The following is a 19258-nucleotide window of genomic DNA, read 5'->3' as shown; positions in this document are numbered from 1 at the left end:
CCCCGACAATGCGTAGAATTTTTCCCATATCATTTATATATTTTAAAAAAAGAAAGTTATATTGGTTTTTAACATTCTACTAAAAAGAGTTTGGTAAAAGACCTTTTTCTTAATTTGATATGAATAAATTGAAGAAAGTCAAAACAAAAAGCCCACTTCAAAACAAATAAAGCCCACTTCAAGTTTCTGGAAGGTATATAAGAACAAGGGCAAAACCGAAAATAAACCACAAAGTAAGGTCCTTTTAACAAAAATAAAATGAAAGAGAGCATAAAGTGAGTCTTTTTGTCATATCCTTTCTCGTCTGTGTCTCTTCGTCCTCATTAGCTTAAGCATCATCATTCTCTCACCTAACAACTCCACACAAGATTCTTCGCATGGAAAGTTGTTCTTCGACTTCTCTTCTCTAACTCGCTATCTTTTAACTCACCCAGCTCCACTGAGTCGAAAATTTCAAACCTTTACTCGTTTCCTTCATGGCTAATAACAACAACATCCCACATGATAGCATCTCCGATCCATCTCCTACCGACGATTTCTTCGAGCAGATCCTCGGGCTTTCCAACTTCTCCGGTTCTTCAGGTTCTGGTCTCTCTGGAATCGGCGGCGTGGGTCCACCTCCGATGATGCTTCAGCTTGGTTCAGGCAACGAAGGGAATCATAATCATATGGGTGCCATTGGAGGAGGTGGACCTGTAGGGTTTCATAATCAGATGTTTCCGTTGGGATTAAGTCTCGATCAAGGGAAAGGACATGGCTTTCTTAAACCTGATGAAACTGGTAAACGTTTCCAAGACGATGTTCTTGATAATCGATGTTCCTCTATGAAACCTGTAAGTTTCTCTTCAGAATCTTCACTTTGTCTTTTTCTTTTGTGTTCTCGAGAAAATAAAGTGAAATTCAAATCTTTAGGGTTTCAAAATGGTGTCGTTTTTGAGAAAACCCAGCTTAGGTCTAAATTTGATAGTTACCGAGAGTTTTTGGCTCAGATTGGTGAGATTTGATGTTTTTGAAGAAACCCAAGTTGAAGATTTTGATGTGTTTTAAAGTCATAACACTAAAATTAGTTTTGCAAGAAACTTTAGTATAAAAGAGTGTTCTTTTATGTCCAAATTATATTGTAAGAAAATTTGCTCTTTAGTTTCTTTTCTCATGTGGATAATTCCGTCATAGTTTGAATTGTTGCTATAACTACTCTAGTGGCGACCGTTCTTGTGAGAAGCGGTTTTTAAGCTTTTCTTAATGTTATTACGGCATTGTTTTGTGTTTTGTTGAAGATTTTCCATGGGCAGCCAATGTCACAGCCAGCTCCACCAATGCCGCATCAACAGTCTACTATTCGGCCTAGAGTTAGGGCTAGGCGAGGTCAAGCTACCGATCCACATAGCATCGCTGAGAGGGTAAGATGTTTGATACACTTTTTTTATCTTCTGGTCTCTTTTTTCGATTTTTATGTGATAATGTTTGATCAAAGCTTTAATTATAGCTTTTGGTTGAGAAAGTTCGATTAGTTCTTACTTACTAAGAACGGTAAGACCTAACCTGAATGTATTTGCTTTGCAACAGCTCCGAAGGGAAAGAATAGCAGAACGGATCAGGTCGTTGCAGGAACTTGTACCTACCGTTAACAAGGTTGGTATCTTTTTCTCTAGAGCTTCAGCTACTGTTTTCATGTCGCGAAGAGAGCTTGAAAGAGATTTTAAAAGTAGGGAGAAAACTAGAGTTGTCAATGAGAGAAAAGTTTTGTGATTGGCATATAGAAACTGCGGTATTCACATCTGTTTCTTTTGCTTTCCTTTTGCAGACAGATAGGGCTGCTATGATCGACGAGATTGTCGATTATGTAAAGTTTCTCAGGCTCCAAGTTAAGGTAAACACCCAAGTCATTTTCAGTTTTCTATTCTCTGGTTTTTGAAAATGCTATCATTAAAAGTTTGTAGAAAGATTATTTAAAACAGCCAGAAGGATTTAGTGGTGTAAATCCTTGGTCCCCACCACCACCTACTCTCTTAAACCAAACTTCCAATCTTAATAAAAGATTATAATTGTTTAATCTGGCAATAAAGAGTAATCAAAGAGTACATGATTGTGTGTTTTTTGGCATTAGTGTCTTTCACTTTTTGCTTGCTTCCCTCCCATGGAGAATCATCACAATTGAGGACTATTGTAATAAAGCTAATGAGAACATTGAAGAATATTTTATGCAATGATGGGCTTTGATAATATTTTTCCTTCATAAGCTTTATCTCTGGTCAACTATGGCAGGTCCTGAGCATGAGCCGTCTTGGTGGAGCCGGTGCTGTCGCACCACTAGTCACTGAAATGCCATTATCTTCATCAGTTGAGGTTAGACTAGAGAGAGATACTTCATTAAAAAAAGAACAGAACTTTGGTAATGGTTTTTCTTGCACTGACTTGTGGTGTAAAAACTTTCTTCAGGATGAGACGCAGGCCGTGTGGGAGAAATGGTCAAACGATGGGACAGAGAGGCAAGTGGCTAAGCTGATGGAAGAAAACGTTGGAGCAGCGATGCAACTTTTGCAATCAAAGGCTCTTTGCATAATGCCGATCTCATTGGCAATGGCGATTTACCATTCTCAGCCACCAGACACATCTTCTTCAATCGTCAAACCAGAGATGAATCCTCCACCGTAGATTTTTGTTCATCCAACGGTCCCCAGCTGATGATTGACATTTTGCTCTGTTTCCCACTACTAGACTTTTGTGACTCATGAAAGGTAAGTAAAAAGGCATTGGAGATGGAATCTAAGTAGGATTTGTGCAGTAAAGAAGTAAAACGGGATCTGTCAAAAGAAGGAAAAAGCTCTCGCTTGCTTGGCTAGTATTTATCATTTTGATGAAAGTAACTCTTTTTTGTTCAAAGACTTTAGTGTGATTTTCAGGACCAAGGGCTTTGAGGGTAGTGCTAGCTGTAGTAATAGTAATGAAGGTGTGGGATCGTGTTTCTGAATTATGTAAAAAAGGAAGAAAAAACAAATGTTGGTATTATATTATGGTTTTGCCTCTCTTTTTTTTCTTGCACTAATTTGGATAGACCATTTAACTATTCAAAATGATATAGTTGGGAGCTGGACTGATTATAATTAGGTAATTTCCCGCGCATTCAAACACTTTATGCATTAGAACTTCTAATTTAGAAGTATAAAACACATTGTCTGAACAAAATCCGTGAGTATGCAGAGAACACTAGCATACACAGTTTACTGCGAACAAATTGCTTATTGGAAGTTTCCGTTGCAAGAAAAAGACATTGTAGACCAAAGGCAATCTTCCCTTGAAGCGCAACATTGTCTTTTGTTATTCATCTTATTCTGTTTCGTCCAATAGCCCCCTTGAAAGTAGATTCAAATGTTCATAGATCTGATCAGTAGATCAGCGTTTGTCTTTGACTTTATTATCAGCTCTGCGTTGGGTCGGTCATTATAATCCACCTGCCATCCAAATTTGAAAAAAAGAAGCAGCTAGCTACCTTGAACAAACCATTGAAACCATGTAACTGAATATTAAGTAGAGTAGAGCCAGAGCTTTTACCCGCCATTTAGCAACATCTGGGGGTTTACCTGTAATTCACAAAGGGAAAACGGATTAAACAAAAGCGAGATTCTCTGAGGTCATTGCGGGTTCTCAAGAATCGAAATAAGAGAAATTGTACACACCAGTTGAGATATGCCGGTTTTCAACACGTTGCATTGCTGTATCGAGATTCACATCGATGAACCTTGAATTGAAGATGGAAAGACATCAATTGGTAAAACCGAACTCAAATACCACGAGTGAGTGAGAAAAGGAAAAAACACTTTTGATTAGTCTTTACCATTTCTCATCAAACATATCTGAGATGTCTTTCCAAGACCCTTCTTCTAACAAGATGTAGTTTCCTTCTACAATTACCACTTTATGCCTAAGAAGAGGACATAAGTTAGCTGACTGTCTCCGGAATAGGCAAACAAAACCATTTCATATTACACTAGATTCGGATTTGACAGATTTAGGAAGCTACTGACTACTTACTGGAGGCTAACAAAGATATCATCTTCAACTGGATCCCCAACTCCATGATCAAATGATGGCACATAAACTGAGCCCTGGAAAGCTTGAAAACTAATCAGAGTCTATTGTAAGTCTCCCAACTTCAAGATCCTAAGGTCAACAAGATTTTGTAACCACCTCTTTACCTCGTTTTTCAGCTTCTTTAAACAGTTAAGCAGTAGTGCAGGATCAAAAGTCCACGGAGCTGATTAGTGGATAGAAGGGTCAAACCAAGTTTGAACATTTCGAAAAAATCTTTGAATAAGACAATTATAACAGATCTCACCCCCTCTTCTCGCATGGGCTTCTTTGGGATCCTAGAGTGACAAAACAAAATACAGAATTCCTCTTAAACAACAAAGAGAAAGAGACATAATAAGAGAAATATAACTCAGCAAAATATTATGAGCTCAACCTCCATAGCATCGAGTTGCGAACGATACAAATGGAAACCATCCATGGGAAGTACTATAGCAACATCCGGTGGATTAACCTCAGCATCAAAAGAAGCAGCTTTCTGAGGCCATAGCTTATTTACACGACGCACAACTTCATTTGCTACTGTACTTTTCCCGGCACCAGGAGGACCAGCCAAACCGACCAAACGTCTACACGAGTCAACACACAATTCATAGGAGTTATCTAAAAACTCGGGTGCAGCTAACAGAACAGAACAACATTTAAAGAGTAGCAAACTTACTTAAGATTGGGGCTAAACATTGCCGCTGCTGTAGGGACAAGACGTTCCGCCAACTTATCATAGATCTCATCCATACAACTTCCAAGAAGCAAAAAAAGAATGCATCAATACTTTGGTAGAAGCAATGAGAAGAGAAGTGAACAAAACCACATATGAGATTTTACCTTCCATCAACAACAGTGACATCTTTCTTCTGACTGCAAGAAATCTGCAAGAGTCGATTAATTTCAAGTTGAACACAGAAGAGATTAAGCAAACAGAAGAGAGAGTCAATATGAATTTAAAATTGTTTGATTTCGAAAACCCACCAAATAACGAGGGGTGTTCTTTCGTTTTCGAATGCTGAAATGAAGAGGAACAAGAGATTGGTCCCATAAGTGAACTTTGAATCCCCTGAAACGAGACAATTCTGCAATATGAATCGCGAAAAGGGGAGATTAATTAATATCTGTAGCAAGCTCTTAATCATAATCCGATAAGGAAAAACAGAGAATTGTGAAACCTGGAACAAAGGAGCGTGAGTTACAGTATCTGGGTACAGTGGAGAAAGAAGAAACCTCCATTGATGAACGCACAGATCAATAACTGAAATTATCACTCAAGAAATGAAAATTTGAAATCACAACAGTTCCGACTCAAATGTCCGATTTAAGCGAAGCGGTGCTGTGTTCTCTCGATCGAGGAAGAAGAGTTTGGCATCGCCGGATAATGACGAAAGACACGTGTCATGCTCCTTCGCTTTAAAAGGCCGTTGACTACCGCTTCTAGGCGTTGAATTTTTCACCTGCAATGAGTCCAAAAACTTACTAGCGGCCCACTGGGCCAGGATCTGGCCAGCTCGATTGATTTAACTCTCTACATATATAATTCCCGTGTGCATGTGTATACAATAAATTATTGATGCAATTGCCAAATGCTTTACATGACGACACTTTACTATCATATATAATCCATCACAATTATAGACGCGACAAAAGGCAAAATAGGAACTGACTAGTAGAATCTTCTAACATAATCAGCACTTCTAGTTCTATGGATGTGCATCAGATGTTAACATCATTCGCCAAACCGCTTTGCTAGTATAATGTTTGAATAATAATAATTTAACAGAATCAAATCATATATATGTGAGAAAAATCTAAAAGTGAATTTGTTAATCGAAACAATATGGCTTATATATTTCTGCGAGTTGACATGAATTGTTTTTTTCCCCATACATGTGTTTCTACAAAACTGCATTGTTTAAGTAATTTTTGTCTTCCGATTTTTAATAGTAATTTACCTGCAAAAGACTTACTGATTTATATAAAAATTGTGTTACAAAATAGAATTGATGTATTGATTCTATTTATGGATTAAGATAGAGCTTCATCATAAAACTCATTCACCCACACAAAAACATAATTGGCTAATTAGATCAAAATTCATGTGTGACCTCGTGTAAATAAGCGGCCTTTCGAGTTTTGATGGAGCCAATTTACTTTATATACCACAAGGATCTTGAAATATATACGAATGAACTAGGGGAAAAAAGAAGATTATTATTCATCCATACAAAAGCATCGAATTCAAATATGAATAAATGTGTAAACTCATTTATATGAGAGAGAGATACGTGGCCTATCATGTTCTTGCCTTATTGGAATATTAAACAGCTTACCAGTGCTTTTTCATTTTCTCCTCATATACGCATAATTTCTTTGGATATTATTTGATACATTACATGAGACTTGAGATAAATAAAAATAGAAATAAATTTCCGAAAAACAAAAGCAAGTTGGGTCCAATTGTAATCTCTTCTTCATATCGAATATGTTCTCGTAAGTGTTGGATCGAACGAGACCTTCTTCTACCGACGACACGTTCCTCACTATCTGGTTTGGACTTTTTGTTCATATATTTTGTTCATAATTTGTCTCGTGAAAAACATAGTGCATTCGCATTTCTACACCTTTGTTCAATGAAAATGCAATTTACCTTTTTATTAACCGAAAAAAAGAAAAGAATCTTCTAGGTATCAATTCAGCCAATGAAAGATCTGTTAGTTACGCTGATATTGTTGGTTTCCAAAATCGTCTCTTGTTGGAAAATATATATATTGTGTTTCAAGAACACTATGAACAAATGTGTGTACGAAAAAAAAAAAAACTACAAATTGGTGTGTACGAAACACACTCGAGTTATTTAGTTATTTCGTAACTCTCCTAATAAGGAAAATAAAAATAAAAATCTCGTAACTAATAATAAAATCTCTAGATTCGAAGTCCTAAATCATCGTACGTTAGATGATCGTGCGAAATAAAGTCTAAAAACTTGAGAAGTACATATATGAAGGTTATGTATCAAACCAGTTTTAGGGCAAAGTACAGATATATGAAGTTATGAACCAAACCATTTTCAGGGCAAAGTTCATATGGGAGCTATATGTGAAAGATAGAATCTTTAAAATACATCAACTTGAAGCAGCAAGTACATGTATGAATCATTATCCTTTTGTAATACTCTAAAGAATATATGTTGTGATTGATATCAAACTGGACCGATGAAGTTGTGAATTAGTTAATTACGTAGAGCGCTGAACAAAAAAATCACGTGAACGAATACAGAATGTCGGAATTGACTACTTCTCATATATATATTTGAAAAATTAAAAATGAAATTCACATGAAATTCTTTATTAATTAGCTAGAGCCTAATCTTTCAAACTCGTATTGAAAGCGTCAATATAACTAAATTATGTGTAGTTACGTTTAATAGAGTACATATTGAGGGAAATATATACACGACTCAAATCTGAGTACAGAATCAATCAAAATTAAGTTTCCATTATCAGTTAAGTCGCATAATTACATGCTAATAGCATATATTAACGTGCGTAAGATAAACCCTAATATTATAGATTGCGATTGTTGGGAGAGTATATAGATTGGTTCTCTTTTATTTGTCGGTCGAATAATCCGAACGTACAAAGGGGAGCATCTTCCTCGTGATCTTCTCCAGCTTGTACGGCTTAAACGACAATGGCGGCTCTTTCGTGGTATATATATAGTTATATACCGTCATTCTAATGTATTTTGAGAAGCTTTTCTTATAATAATTAAAATGAATTTCTTCAAAATCGAAAACGAGATAGAATCTTTGTTGATTCTGGTTCTCTTTCTGATAGGCTCCAATGTTCCTCTACTTTTCTCTCGTTCTGTCATTTCAATAATCTATTTTGCAAACTAGTCCCAAGAACCCGAAAAATAAATATTAAAACCCCCAATGGTTTTTATGAGAATATTACACCGAATATTTTTTTATTGAACTTAGAAATAAAGCACATGCTTGTTAAAAATCCAAATTCTCCAAATTAATCAACTCAAGAATTGCAATTTGTTATTAACAAAGGGTTGTCTTATTAATTTGATCTCATATGGAGGTTAGATTATGTACCAATCTGAACAAAATCAAAAGTATAAAGCATTAATTTAAAATAATATTGGGTTTAACAAGCAAATCATGTAAAATAAGAGGGCCTATCAATAATTTTTCCCAAACAAAAATTTCTATATAAATTACCAATGACTTTCCTTGAACCAGACTCAAACAAACCAGATCTCCTTATTACTTACACCAATATATATACACACAGAGTTTCTTGACACACACATTCAGATAATATCAAAATGGAGAAGATATCAAATTTGTTAGAAGACAAGCCCGTGGTGATATTCAGCAAGACGTCCTGCTGTATGAGTCACTCGATCAAGTCGCTTATATCTGGTTACGGTGCGAATTCAACAGTGTATGAGCTAGACGAAATGTCTAATGGACCAGAGATCGAACGAGCACTTGTAGAGCTTGGGTGCAAACCGACTGTGCCAGCTGTCTTTATAGGGCAAGAGCTCGTAGGTGGTGCAAATCAACTTATGTCTCTTCAAGTCAGGAACCAACTAGCTTCGTTGCTCCGAAGAGCTGGAGCCATATGGATTTAAGACTTCAATTCCCAAACGCGTAATGTTTCTATTTCCATATATATCTTTTAGTATAGCGTGATTGAAATATATGTATATGCTTCAAACACTGTGAGATGATCAATGTTTGTAGCATATATATTAATACATAGGAGTAAGTACAAGAATAAGAAGAAGAAACAATTTCTCTTTTGTGTTTTAAATGCAATCGCAAATGCTTAGGAATAAAATCGTATTTGCATATTATGTATTTACCCGAGGACGTTTATCATCAGTTTTTGTTTATTTATATATAATGATTATTTCTTATAAGTTATAAACAATATATATGTGCAAAATTTTATATTGTACCATGTGATTATTGACTTATTTGGTTGAATAAGTATTCTAATTAATATTAACGTTAGCACTAAACATTCAAGAAGAAACAAGAAATATTCAAGAAAAACAATAAGTTTTGCTACATATGTATAGAGTATAGTAATAGTATCTCAAGATTCATGTCATACAAAATTAGTAATCATGGACTGGTAGAAGCAATCTGAGTCTTCTTCTGTTCTTCATCTATTGCGTTTTCAAGTTAACAAGAATTCTTTAGCTTTTTGTGGGTTTATAGGATTTACTTACAAAAAAAGGGTACTGATGAAGAGATGAATAAGTTTCAATTTTGTGAATTGTTCAAAAAATTTCTTCCTATAGAATTTTTTAGTGTAATACTGTACTCTTATCGAAGTTCAGTGCAATAATTTATCTAGTTCCTGCAAATTCTGATATAAATTTGTGAGAATGCTGAAAGCAACAAAAGCTTTAAAAAAAACAGATGAAATTACTTCATATGGATCTGAAAGGCTCAATCTACATATACATTTTTGCAGCCATTTTAGCAAATAAATCTTAGAGTTGGACTTATTTACAACCCAATACCATTAGCATTAAATCTTTTTCCAAAATAATTAATTTTACTTTAAATTTTTAATTTAAATTGTCAATCACATTATCAATCAAATTTAATCCAAACAAACTTCACATCAATCCCTTAAAATTAGCATAAACTTATTTTGTTAACAATATTTTAAAACAAAGTTTTTTGTTTAAATAAATATTGTTCTTACTAAACGTTTTTTGTTTAAATAAATAGATCATGTATTTGAACTTATTTACAATGTCATGTTACTACATTAATTATTTAGGAATAAAAATATTTAATTAAAGATTTAAATCTTCTAAATTTTTGCTTTTAGAGTTATTATATCATTACCTAAAAGGCAAAAAATATTTTTTTTTAAATATTATTTTTTAAAATATTATTATTTATATATTTAAACTTCATAAAACATTATTAATATTTAAATTTATAAAAATTTTAATATATCAAAAATATTTAACATCATTATATAATATATAGAGTTTTAAAAAATCTCAAAAAAAAGTTGGTCATATTTTGTGATTCGAAATTTTAAAAATGAACATATATTAACCAATTGACGAAAAATGTGTGGATACAACGTCCCGGAACGACTAAAATATTTTGACAATGATTCATAAACATATTATAAATAAGATCAACATTAAAATAAATAGTTTTTTTGGTGGACGGATTTAGCGGGACGGGTTTGGCAGGACGTTACTTAGTAACAATTGTAAACTATAAAATAAAAATATTATATAATTAGATATAATTTACAAAGTTTTATATATATATTAATTTTAAAAAATGAATTGTCTCCGCGGTGTACCGCGGGTTAAAATCTAGTGCGTATGATTAACGAAGAAAAAAATAGAAGAGGTCAAAACGGTGTCGTTGTAGGACGCCAAATTGAAACCGTGTCGTATCAAAGTTCTAGAGAAATGGAACATGCAACTTTTATACAAGTCTTTAGCAAAAGACCGACAAAACACATCATCGCTCACATTCACAAACACGACTGTATAGAGCTATACATGCACACTCAATCACAAATCAAACCCTCCAACGATAAAAACCCATTCACTACACAAAGTGAATAAAAAAGGTGAAGATTCTATTCTTTCTTTAAAGATCAAGAAACAGAGTGTCGTCTTTTTCTCTGAAACAAGAAACGGCTTTCAGAACTTGCCTTGCCACTCAAGGAAGGTTTAAGACTACTGAAACTGAAAAGAGAATTGAGTTTGCTTATCTTTTTAGCAAATGACTTGAAAAGCTTAGTCCCTGGATTAGATTTCACGAGTTCTTGTTTAATCGAGATATGATCTTTCTCTAGATCAGTTAATCTCATCCTCATCCTCGCAACCTCAAGCTTTAGCTCTCTGTTTTCTCTCCTCACTGACGCATAGTTATCTCTAGGAGATATTGCTCCACTTCCTTGTGATCCAAACAAACAAAAAGTGTTTCAGACAACATCAGATGATGTTACTAGAAGAGGTTTGACATAGGTTTGCTTAATGCTGAGTTTACCTGCTCCACTTCCTGACCGTTGAGGAAACTGATGACAGTTACTGTTGAATAGAAACTGAGTAGGACCTATGCTACTGCTCATTGCGTTTCTGAGTCTGATCTGCTCAAAGTACAACACTTGTACGGCCATTTGCACAGGTAATCTCTCGTTTTGAGCTGCGTGGCTACAAGCTTCTTGTGATAGTTTTTGTGAGTCTATCGTCTTACAGAGACGATAACGCTCTGAATCCTTTATATTCGGATGAACCTGTCAAAAAATAAAAACTTTTAATGAGTTTTGACAGTTTCTAGAATATGAGATTGATGATTTTTCTTACTTTGAGGTAAATGTCAACGGCTCGATAGAGTCCATCACTGATGATACGAGCATGATCTGGTAAGAGTTCTGCTAAAGCTATGAACTTTGAGGTTGTGAGATTCGGATCCATAGCTATCTCAGCTAGATAGTTATCCATTAGCTTCGATACTTTCAAGATAGAGCTCTGTTTTGGAGACCCGGGGCTGTCAAAATCGTAGATCATCTCTGTTTCATCTCTAAATTGAAGATGATGATGTTCTTCTTCTTCGTCGTCTTCATCGAGGTTCAAGAATATAGAGAAGATTCTCAAGATTGAATCGATGTCGTACATGGTGTTGTTTGTTCCATTGAGATTTATCGGAATCAAGACATCTTCGAGGATGGCTTGGTCTAATTGCAGACCGATTCTTCGTTCTAGATCTGATCTACATGATCCTGTAGAAGCAGATGACGATGTTGCGATGACCATTTTGAGAAGACTTGAAAGAAACGCCATTGGAACAGAGCTTCTTCTTCCTTGTGTAGGAAGTAACCTCACAATTGTTTCCACAATCAATCGCTGTTTCTTCTTACCTTCTGAATCAAGAACCCTTTCTTTCTCCAGTTTCGGATCGCGAACAATGAGCCCTTGAAGAGACTTATTCGTGTAGCTTATCAGAATCTTGCTGATCACGTCTTGTATTAACCCTTTAGACTTAACCGCAGAGATAACCCTCTGAAAGAAATCGAGGTTCAGAACAGCTAGTGACTTCCCCCACCAGTCTAATGGAGTTTGTGGTTCGATATTTGTACCCGAGAACGAATAATCGAGCTTTAAAAGACCCGATGTTAGCTGTTCTTTGCAGGCATTGTTGGCAACAGCTATGATTAACCGATTAACCAAGTTGAGATCTTCAGAGACTGGGATTAAGGTTTCGCAATGATGTAGAACGATGATGGAATTCAAAATACTGGGGAAGATTGTCTCTTTCAAGAAATGTTCTGTTTTGGAAGCGAGATTCTCCTCTGAGAAATCCTCTGTCATCTCTAGATAATGAGATGCACAACGGAGCTTAGCTATATTAAGAAGGTTGATTTCAATGTTGATTCCATAACAGAACTTAGCTGCGAGCTCAAAAGCCTCTGATCCTCCAGGAGCATTTGAGAGACAAACATTCGATATTTTTGGATCCGCGAGAAGCTTTCGGATTTTTCCACTCCGAGACACAAGAGGAAACTGAGAAATCAAAACAACAAGTAACAGTTGAAAACTTTCAATACAACTCAAGAACAGAGGATACTCTGTTTTAATGTTCTTAAATTTGCTTTTTACCTTATGAAGACAGAAACTCGAAGATCCAACTTGAACTGTCAGATCACTAGAGACATCGGATATCGGCCTGCGAAAACAGATAAAAAAACCATCAAGATTAAGCGAAAGGATTTCTGAATTATGAATCAAAAGATCTTTTGTGTACTTGAATTCCATGACTCCGACGCTAAGATTCTAGGATAACGAAACAGTGAATTTATCGCCAAAAATAGTGTTATTTATTCCTGGTTTTAGAGACATTTAAAGATTCACAGGGGACATGTAAAAGATTATGTCTACATCAAGCTTTTTCAAATGAAGACAGAACTAGAACCAGATGAAGTGTTAATGTACGGATATGTTCCACATATATACAAAATAAGATGGAGAAATTATTGGTTTCGATGAACAGTAAGACTTTAACAAGAAATGACTTTTGGCTACAGATTCACATCACATACAAGATTGCTATAATTCTTCAGAAAGAACAAATTTTTTAGTCTTTTTCTGACAGTTTTATCAAAAACAAAGATGTGAATGCAAAAAAAAAAACAAGAATCGTTGTTACTAAATTTGGATTTCATTTGGTGATAATAGTTACAAAACTGGTTTTTGAAACAGAGTATATATTACCATTCAGAGGCATGTCTGATGGTTGAATTCAGACGAAACCCTCTCTTTCCTGTGAAAGCTGGCTTCAATTCTCCGACTGTAACAAGTCCCATCTCTCTCTATTCTCGTAGCAGAAGAAGAAGGAGAAGAAGAAGAAGAAGAAGAAGAAGAAGAAGAGCTCTTGCGGTTGTAATGGCAGTGAATGTACGTAGTTAATGGATGTAAAAAGGTAGAGAAAAAAGATTTGGTTAAAATTAATCTGCTAAGTACGTGTAAAGCTGAGATCATTATTATCACAGATAAAATTAACTTAAGGAATAACAAACAATACATGCAATGTACCTACATTAAGTTGCTAGCTAGTATCCTTTGAGGCATTTCCATCCATTATTATGGGATAAGTGAGGTTTCTTCTATCATCATTATGTCTACTCTCTTGTTTTTCAATTTTCGTTTCAATTTAACAAAAGTTTAAGATGATCAATCATTTAATTTTTCTACATACTGCTTTGTCCACTAAAATTTATATGGAATATATATCTAATGCAAAGTTTTCTAAATATAACGATACATAAAGAATATATTAAGTGTCAAGTGAATAATTTTGGTGAGACCAAGCTTTAAGATCACTCCATGCTTTTAGTTTTTGAAAATGTATATTTGTTAGTGGTCCAAACAAAATTAGGGCCTTTACTTGCTTTGGTTAGAAAAATAGAAAAGCAGTAGTGATTACACCGATTGAGATTTATATTTTAGCTTTAAGGCTGTTTATGTAATGATGTTAGGCTGATCGAAAATTCTCGAGCCCCTCGAAACCTATAATTTGTTTTTTTAAAATATTTATGCTAATTATGATTCCAGGTTAATTTTACTAAACAGATTATAGTAAAACTTTGATTAGGAGGAACAAATAGTACAAAAAAACAATAATCAGAAAATATAATAATATAAATACGAAAAAATCCTTAAGTGGGGCCAGTACCATCTGATCCTCTTCAGTCTTCATCGGTTCGCGTACTGTGAATTTTCTTCAACGGAACTTGAATCTTCTGATGGAAAATTAGGGTTTTTGTTTTTATACTTTTTTTCTGACTCTTTTGAGTTTTGAGTAATTGGGAATTCGATTTGATTCCGTTGCAATGGTGGAGAGACGGAATCCTCTGGTTCTATCATCCACAAGAAGTACTCTCCGTTCAGTGCTCAATTCGTCACAACCCAGCTCTGCCGACGGCGACCGAGTTCTGAATAAAGACGGTGACTTGTTACGAGGGAACGCTAGGTTGTCTGCGGGCATTCTCCGGTGGCGGAAGGACGGAGAAAATGTTTCCGATGCAAAATTGGATTCTTTAGATGACTCTGCATTGGTTGGACTCTCCACTCAATTGCTTAAGAGACTATCTATCAACTCTGGTTCTTTGGTATGTCCTTCTCATCTTGTTCAGTCAACAAAGCTGGATCTTTTCTGGATAATTTTGTTGCTTTTGATGTTAACAATTGAGTTTTTAAAATGCAAGGTTGTTGTCAAGAACATTGAGATAGGCATTCAAAGGGTTGCGCAAGTTGTTGTACTTGATCCTCCCAAGACGACGCTGGAAGATGCATCTCTCACTCAAGTACCTGTTTCGGACTCTCTTCATACGATGCTTGTCTTTCCCACTTATGATTTGATGGGCCAGCAGTTATTAGATCAAGAGGTTGCTTACTTGTCCCCAATGTTAGCTTTTAATCTTAGCTTGCACATATCTTGCCTGAAATCCCTCGTACATCGAGGGAACGGGGTCTTAGAGAAGTATTTTGAAGCTAAGTGTGATGAGGAGTTTATCGGAAAATCTGCAGAAGATGGGTCGAAGATTGGTTTGGATTTGGAACCCGTGTCCCAAGTTCCAGGCTATGCATCACATCTGAGAGTTTCTTTTGTTAAAATCCCAGAGTGTGGTACCATCCCATCCCTGAAAGTCAATTCGTCATTTGAAGCTGAAGAGCGACAAGGGTTAATAGATTCTGCATTACAGAAGTATTTTGGAACTGATAGACAGCTATCAAGAGGCGATATATTTCGCATTTACATTGACTGGAATTGTGGTTCAAGCATTTGTAATCCATGTAGTCAAAGGTTGTGCTCCGAAAGCGACGACTATATATATTTTAAGGTAATATTGGTTTTCATTTTTGCCAGAAAAATGCTCATTTTGGCCAGAGCTTACTGAAAACTTAGTTCATCTGCTCAGGTTATTGCGATGGAACCTTCTAATGAGAGGTTTCTTCGAGTGAATCACTCCCAAACCGCCCTTGTCCTTGGAGGAACTGTATCTTCTGGTCTTCCACCAGATTTACTGGTGTATAGATCAAAGGTTCCTATGCCATTGCAGGAGGAGACAGTAAATATTTTGGCATCGGTGCTTTCACCACCTCTCTGCCCATCAGCACTCGCCTCAAAACTCAGGGTTGCTGTTTTACTGCATGGTATACCAGGTACATTTGCTTCGGTTTCATCAAGAAAATACTTCACTTTCATATATGTTCTTAAGGGTTAAACTATTTCTGGAAACAATGTTAAGGAAAGACTAGTAAGAGACTATGTTTCTGTGTTTACAGATTATGGTAATTTGGGAGAAGTCATAATTCGACCTTTATGCTCTATGCATATAACTGAATCACGTGCTAATAGCTTTTTGTATCTATTGCTTGTTTAAGGGTGTGGGAAGAGAACTGTTGTTAAATATGTTGCTAGGAGGTTGGGGCTGCATGTAGTTGAATTTAGCTGCCACAGTTTATTAGCATCATCTGAGAGGAAAACATCTACTGCTTTGGCCCAGACTTTTAATATGGCACGAAGGTAAAATGGTATACTTTTTTTCTTTTCTTTCATGTATTCATTATGAACTGCATTCAGTAAATGGCCGTGTTTTAATGAAGTGCAAAATTACTTACATTTTTGTAAATATTGAGCTCTTCTTTCTGGAATAGTATTTTTATCCACAACTTGGTGAATGCCTTGTTTTCATTGTCACAGGTATTCACCAACGATACTTTTGCTTCGCCATTTCGATGTTTTTAAAAATCTGGGCTCTCAGGATGGTTCACTGGGTGACCGAGTTGGTGTGTCCTTTGAGATTGCATCGGTTATTAGGGAACTCACTGAGCCAGTTTCTAATGGGGACAGTTCCATGGAAGAAAAATCGAATAGCAATTTCGTAAGATTTTCATTTCTTTCCTTGGTTCTCCATTGCGCGTTGCACAGTTTCACTTAAGTTCACTTTTCCGTTTTCCAAATCGTTGTCGCATAATCCATTTTAGCTAAGCTCTCAAACAACTCATGATGGTTTTAGACCTCGTACTCTATAAAGTAAAGAAAAGAGAAAATATTGCTCTTCGAAACCCTTTTCCATGATGCTTTATCTGTATATGTGCTAATGCAGTCTGAAAATGAAGTTGGAAAGTTTAGGGGACATCAAGTGCTGCTAATCGCATCTGCTGAAAGTACTGAGGGTATCTCTCCAACAATCAGGCGTTGCTTTAGCCATGAAATACGTATGGGTTCTTTGAATGACGAACAGAGATCTGAAATGCTGTCTCAGTCCCTCCAAGGCGTTTCTCAATTCCTTAATGTATGTGAGTACAATGCTCCAAAACTTCAAGTATTTGTTTTATGATATAATTTGAACTAAATTAAATTACCTCTCATTGAAATCTTAGAGATACTAGATCCATTTATTCTTCCATTTTCAAACTAAAGTTAACAACTTCAGGCTTGATGGATAGATATTTTCACATTGTAGATTAGCTCAGATGAATTTATGAAAGGATTGGTGGGACAGACTTCTGGCTTCCTTCCCCGGGACTTGCAAGCTCTTGTAGCTGATGCTGGTGCCAACTTATACATCAGTCAAGAGTCCGAGACCAAGAAAATTAACTCTCTGTCAGATGATCTTCATGGAGTTGATATACACCAGGCAAGCCAAATAGATAACAGCACTGAGAAATTAACAGCTAAGGAAGACTTTACCAAAGCTTTGGATCGATCAAAGAAGAGAAATGCATCAGCCCTTGGTGCTCCTAAGGTAACATTCACAGTTTTCTTGCTGTGGTGTTTTCTCGTTTGTTTGTCTATTTATGAGACAAGTTTGCATATTTTTTTGTTACTGGAGATGCACATAACTTAAAGGTTTATTTGTATTCGTAGGTTCCAAATGTGAAATGGGATGATGTTGGTGGGCTTGAGGATGTGAAGACATCGATATTGGACACAGTTCAACTACCTCTCCTGCATAAAGATTTATTTTCGTCCGGATTGCGTAAACGTTCTGGTGTACTTCTCTATGGCCCTCCAGGAACAGGGAAAGTAAGTAAGCCATTTTTTCTTTCACTTTTAGCATCTCTTAATAGTCTGTTTTTTGGCAGTTATATTTTTGAGTTTTTGAATTAAATTTACAGACTTTACTGGCAAAAGCTGTGGCGACAGAGTGCTCCTTAAATTTCCTCAGTGTAAAGGGTCCAGAATTAATCAACATGTATATTGGAGAGTCAGAGAAAAATGTTCGAGATATATTTGAAAAGGTAAGTTATATTTCTTCTTCCCTAGGAGAAGCATATTGAGTCTTTGGTTCTGATTCTTAAACTAGTGTGTTTTCTTCAATTGCAGGCAAGGTCAGCGCGACCTTGTGTGATCTTCTTTGATGAGCTTGATTCTCTTGCTCCAGCTCGAGGTGCTTCTGGTGATTCTGGAGGAGTCATGGATCGAGTGGTATCTCAGATGCTTGCAGAGATCGATGGACTCAGCGACTCTTCCCAGGATCTGTTTATTATAGGAGCAAGCAACAGACCTGACTTGATTGATCCAGCTCTTTTACGGCCTGGCAGATTCGACAAACTTCTATATGTTGGAGTCAACGCTGATGCGTCTTACAGGGAAAGGTTAGGCATTTAAACAATCAAAAGCATGTCCAAAGACAAAAAAAATTAGAAGCTTCCTGATTCTTGTTTTTGACAGGGTACTTAAAGCACTGACTCGGAAATTTAAGTTAAGCGAAGATGTATCTCTTTATTCAGTAGCAAAGAAGTGTCCCTCTACATTCACCGGCGCTGATATGTACGCCTTGTGTGCTGATGCTTGGTTTCAGGCAGCTAAGCGAAAGGTGAGAGGGATAGGGTTGAAATTTAAGACTATATAAGTCTCTGTAAAAGCTTTTATTGAAATCGCTTTGTATCTGCATACTTGGCAAATGCAGGTGTCAAAATCGGATTCAGGGGATATGCCTACAGAAGAAGATGATCCCGATTCAGTCGTTGTAGAGTATGTGGATTTTATAAAGGTTAAAACTCTTTTCCTTCATCTACTCATCAAAAAGAGTTGCCATTTTCATGGTTGAGTAGAAATGTTAATTTGTTATGGTTCGGTTTTATCAGTCGAGAGTTATAATAGTTTCCCACTTTGTCTTCTTTGTAGGCAATGGATCAGCTCTCGCCATCACTCTCCATAACTGAGCTTAAGAAGTATGAGATGCTTCGAGATCAATTTCAAGGCCGTTCGAGCTAAACCCCTCTCAGTACATAAAAATTAGCTTATAATGAAGACATTTCATATTTTTTTCCCAGACTATTTTCTCTGAACAGTTCTGTTGATTTGGTTAGTCAATTGATAGTAAAATTAAAGAATCAATAATGTAAAATAATTTTCTTGGTTTGAATTACCTTTGATTGGTTACGCACAAGTGATTCTTCGCTTCCATAGTTCCATGTAATAATATAACACACAAGTGAAGCAGATTATTCAATGGTAAAAGGTTTTCTTAAAAAAATTTCCACAACGGTTCATAAAAGAATTCTGTTTTTGGTTTGGGTAGGAAATAAAATCATCAGTTTGTTATATTAGGTTTGTGTTTTATATTATCTGTTTGATTATGGTGTTGTTAGTAAT

The 19258-nt window shown here is 35.8% G+C and overlaps 5 protein-coding genes across 10 annotated transcripts; 3 read left to right on the top strand and 2 right to left on the bottom strand.

Moving 5' to 3' along the window:
• The first annotated feature begins 244 nt into the window (after nt 1-244).
• AT1G03040 (basic helix-loop-helix (bHLH) DNA-binding superfamily protein) lies at nt 245-3087 on the top strand. 3 transcript variants are annotated; one of them, NM_100185.3, is made up of 6 exons: nt 245-833; nt 1278-1400; nt 1567-1632; nt 1805-1870; nt 2266-2346; nt 2440-3087. In NM_100185.3, the coding sequence occupies exons 1-6, from the start codon at nt 477-479 to the stop codon at nt 2653-2655; spliced, it is 909 nt and encodes a 302-aa protein (NP_563672.1). In that variant the 5' UTR covers nt 245-476; the 3' UTR covers nt 2656-3087. The 3 variants fall into 3 exon arrangements, with proteins under 3 accessions (NP_563672.1, NP_001321993.1, NP_001184895.1); NM_001197966.1 differs by having other exon boundaries at nt 304-833; nt 1293-1400; nt 2440-3028; NM_001331380.1 differs by having other exon boundaries at nt 270-833; nt 2266-3085.
• Nucleotides 3005-5569, bottom strand: AT1G03030 (P-loop containing nucleoside triphosphate hydrolases superfamily protein). Of its 2 annotated transcripts, NM_100184.4 has the most exons (12): nt 5253-5569; nt 5059-5159; nt 4915-4958; nt 4751-4828; nt 4466-4658; nt 4337-4367; nt 4197-4255; nt 4033-4106; nt 3836-3922; nt 3678-3739; nt 3553-3581; nt 3070-3452 (listed from the first exon to the last, which is right to left on the bottom strand). In NM_100184.4, the coding sequence occupies exons 1-12, from the start codon at nt 5311-5313 to the stop codon at nt 3366-3368; spliced, it is 906 nt and encodes a 301-aa protein (NP_171802.2). In that variant the 5' UTR covers nt 5314-5569; the 3' UTR covers nt 3070-3365. The 2 variants fall into 2 exon arrangements, with proteins under 2 accessions (NP_001320307.1, NP_171802.2); NM_001331379.1 differs by having other exon boundaries at nt 3005-3581; nt 5253-5471.
• A 2773-nt stretch (nt 5570-8342) lies between these two features.
• On the top strand, nt 8343-9015 carry AT1G03020 (Thioredoxin superfamily protein). The gene has a single exon (NM_100183.2). The coding sequence runs from the start codon at nt 8419-8421 to the stop codon at nt 8725-8727; it is 309 nt and encodes a 102-aa protein (NP_171801.1). The 5' UTR covers nt 8343-8418; the 3' UTR covers nt 8728-9015.
• Nucleotides 9016-10429: 1414 nt separating this feature from the next.
• AT1G03010 (Phototropic-responsive NPH3 family protein) lies at nt 10430-13744 on the bottom strand. Of its 3 annotated transcripts, none has more exons than NM_100182.3 (5): nt 13363-13744; nt 12751-12817; nt 11458-12654; nt 11141-11387; nt 10430-11047 (listed from the first exon to the last, which is right to left on the bottom strand). In NM_100182.3, the coding sequence occupies exons 1-5, from the start codon at nt 13452-13454 to the stop codon at nt 10746-10748; spliced, it is 1905 nt and encodes a 634-aa protein (NP_171800.1). In that variant the 5' UTR covers nt 13455-13744; the 3' UTR covers nt 10430-10745. The 3 variants fall into 3 exon arrangements, with proteins under 3 accessions (NP_171800.1, NP_001320177.1, NP_001320178.1); NM_001331377.1 differs by lacking the exon at nt 13363-13744 and adding an exon at nt 12896-13000; NM_001331378.1 differs by lacking the exon at nt 13363-13744 and having other exon boundaries at nt 10493-11047; nt 12751-12946.
• A 529-nt stretch (nt 13745-14273) lies between these two features.
• On the top strand, nt 14274-19139 carry PEX6 (peroxin 6). Its single transcript, NM_100181.5, has 13 exons — nt 14274-14759; nt 14856-15491; nt 15570-15813; nt 16036-16177; nt 16355-16535; nt 16761-16949; nt 17121-17402; nt 17525-17683; nt 17776-17898; nt 17984-18255; nt 18332-18476; nt 18570-18653; nt 18788-19139. The coding sequence occupies exons 1-13, from the start codon at nt 14481-14483 to the stop codon at nt 18875-18877; spliced, it is 2826 nt and encodes a 941-aa protein (NP_171799.2). The 5' UTR covers nt 14274-14480; the 3' UTR covers nt 18878-19139.
• Nucleotides 19140-19258: the final 119 nt, after the last annotated feature.

This window comes from Arabidopsis thaliana (genome assembly GCF_000001735.4).
Source record: "Arabidopsis thaliana chromosome 1 sequence".
Taxonomy (NCBI): Eukaryota; Viridiplantae; Streptophyta; class Magnoliopsida; order Brassicales; family Brassicaceae; genus Arabidopsis; species Arabidopsis thaliana.
Note: the sequence above shows the minus strand (reverse complement) of the source record. Positions and strands in the feature narration are given on the sequence as shown.

Coding starts and splice junctions, on each gene's coding strand:
- AT1G03040 (NM_001331380.1), top strand. CDS start 477: ATGGCTAATAACAACAACATCCCACATGATAGCATCTCCGATCCATCT. Junction 1,401..1,566: donor CACATAGCATCGCTGAGAGG/GTAAGATGTTTG, acceptor GCTTTGCAACAG/CTCCGAAGGGAAAGAATAGC. Junction 1,871..2,265: donor TTCTCAGGCTCCAAGTTAAG/GTAAACACCCAA, acceptor CAACTATGGCAG/GTCCTGAGCATGAGCCGTCT.
- AT1G03030 (NM_100184.4), bottom strand. CDS start 5,313: ATGGAGGTTTCTTCTTTCTCCACTGTACCCAGATACTGTAACTCACGC. Junction 4,659..4,750: donor ATGTTTAGCCCCAATCTTAA/GTAAGTTTGCTA, acceptor TGACTCGTGTAG/ACGTTTGGTCGGTTTGGCTG. Junction 4,256..4,336: donor AGCCCATGCGAGAAGAGGGG/GTGAGATCTGTT, acceptor TCCACTAATCAG/CTCCGTGGACTTTTGATCCT.
- AT1G03020 (NM_100183.2), top strand. CDS start 8,419: ATGGAGAAGATATCAAATTTGTTAGAAGACAAGCCCGTGGTGATATTC.
- AT1G03010 (NM_100182.3), bottom strand. CDS start 13,454: ATGGGACTTGTTACAGTCGGAGAATTGAAGCCAGCTTTCACAGGAAAG. Junction 12,655..12,750: donor CGAGTTTCTGTCTTCATAAG/GTAAAAAGCAAA, acceptor TTGATTTCTCAG/TTTCCTCTTGTGTCTCGGAG. Junction 11,048..11,140: donor ACGGTCAGGAAGTGGAGCAG/GTAAACTCAGCA, acceptor TTGGATCACAAG/GAAGTGGAGCAATATCTCCT.
- PEX6 (NM_100181.5), top strand. CDS start 14,481: ATGGTGGAGAGACGGAATCCTCTGGTTCTATCATCCACAAGAAGTACT. Junction 14,760..14,855: donor CTATCAACTCTGGTTCTTTG/GTATGTCCTTCT, acceptor TTAAAATGCAAG/GTTGTTGTCAAGAACATTGA. Junction 16,178..16,354: donor ACTTTTAATATGGCACGAAG/GTAAAATGGTAT, acceptor TCATTGTCACAG/GTATTCACCAACGATACTTT.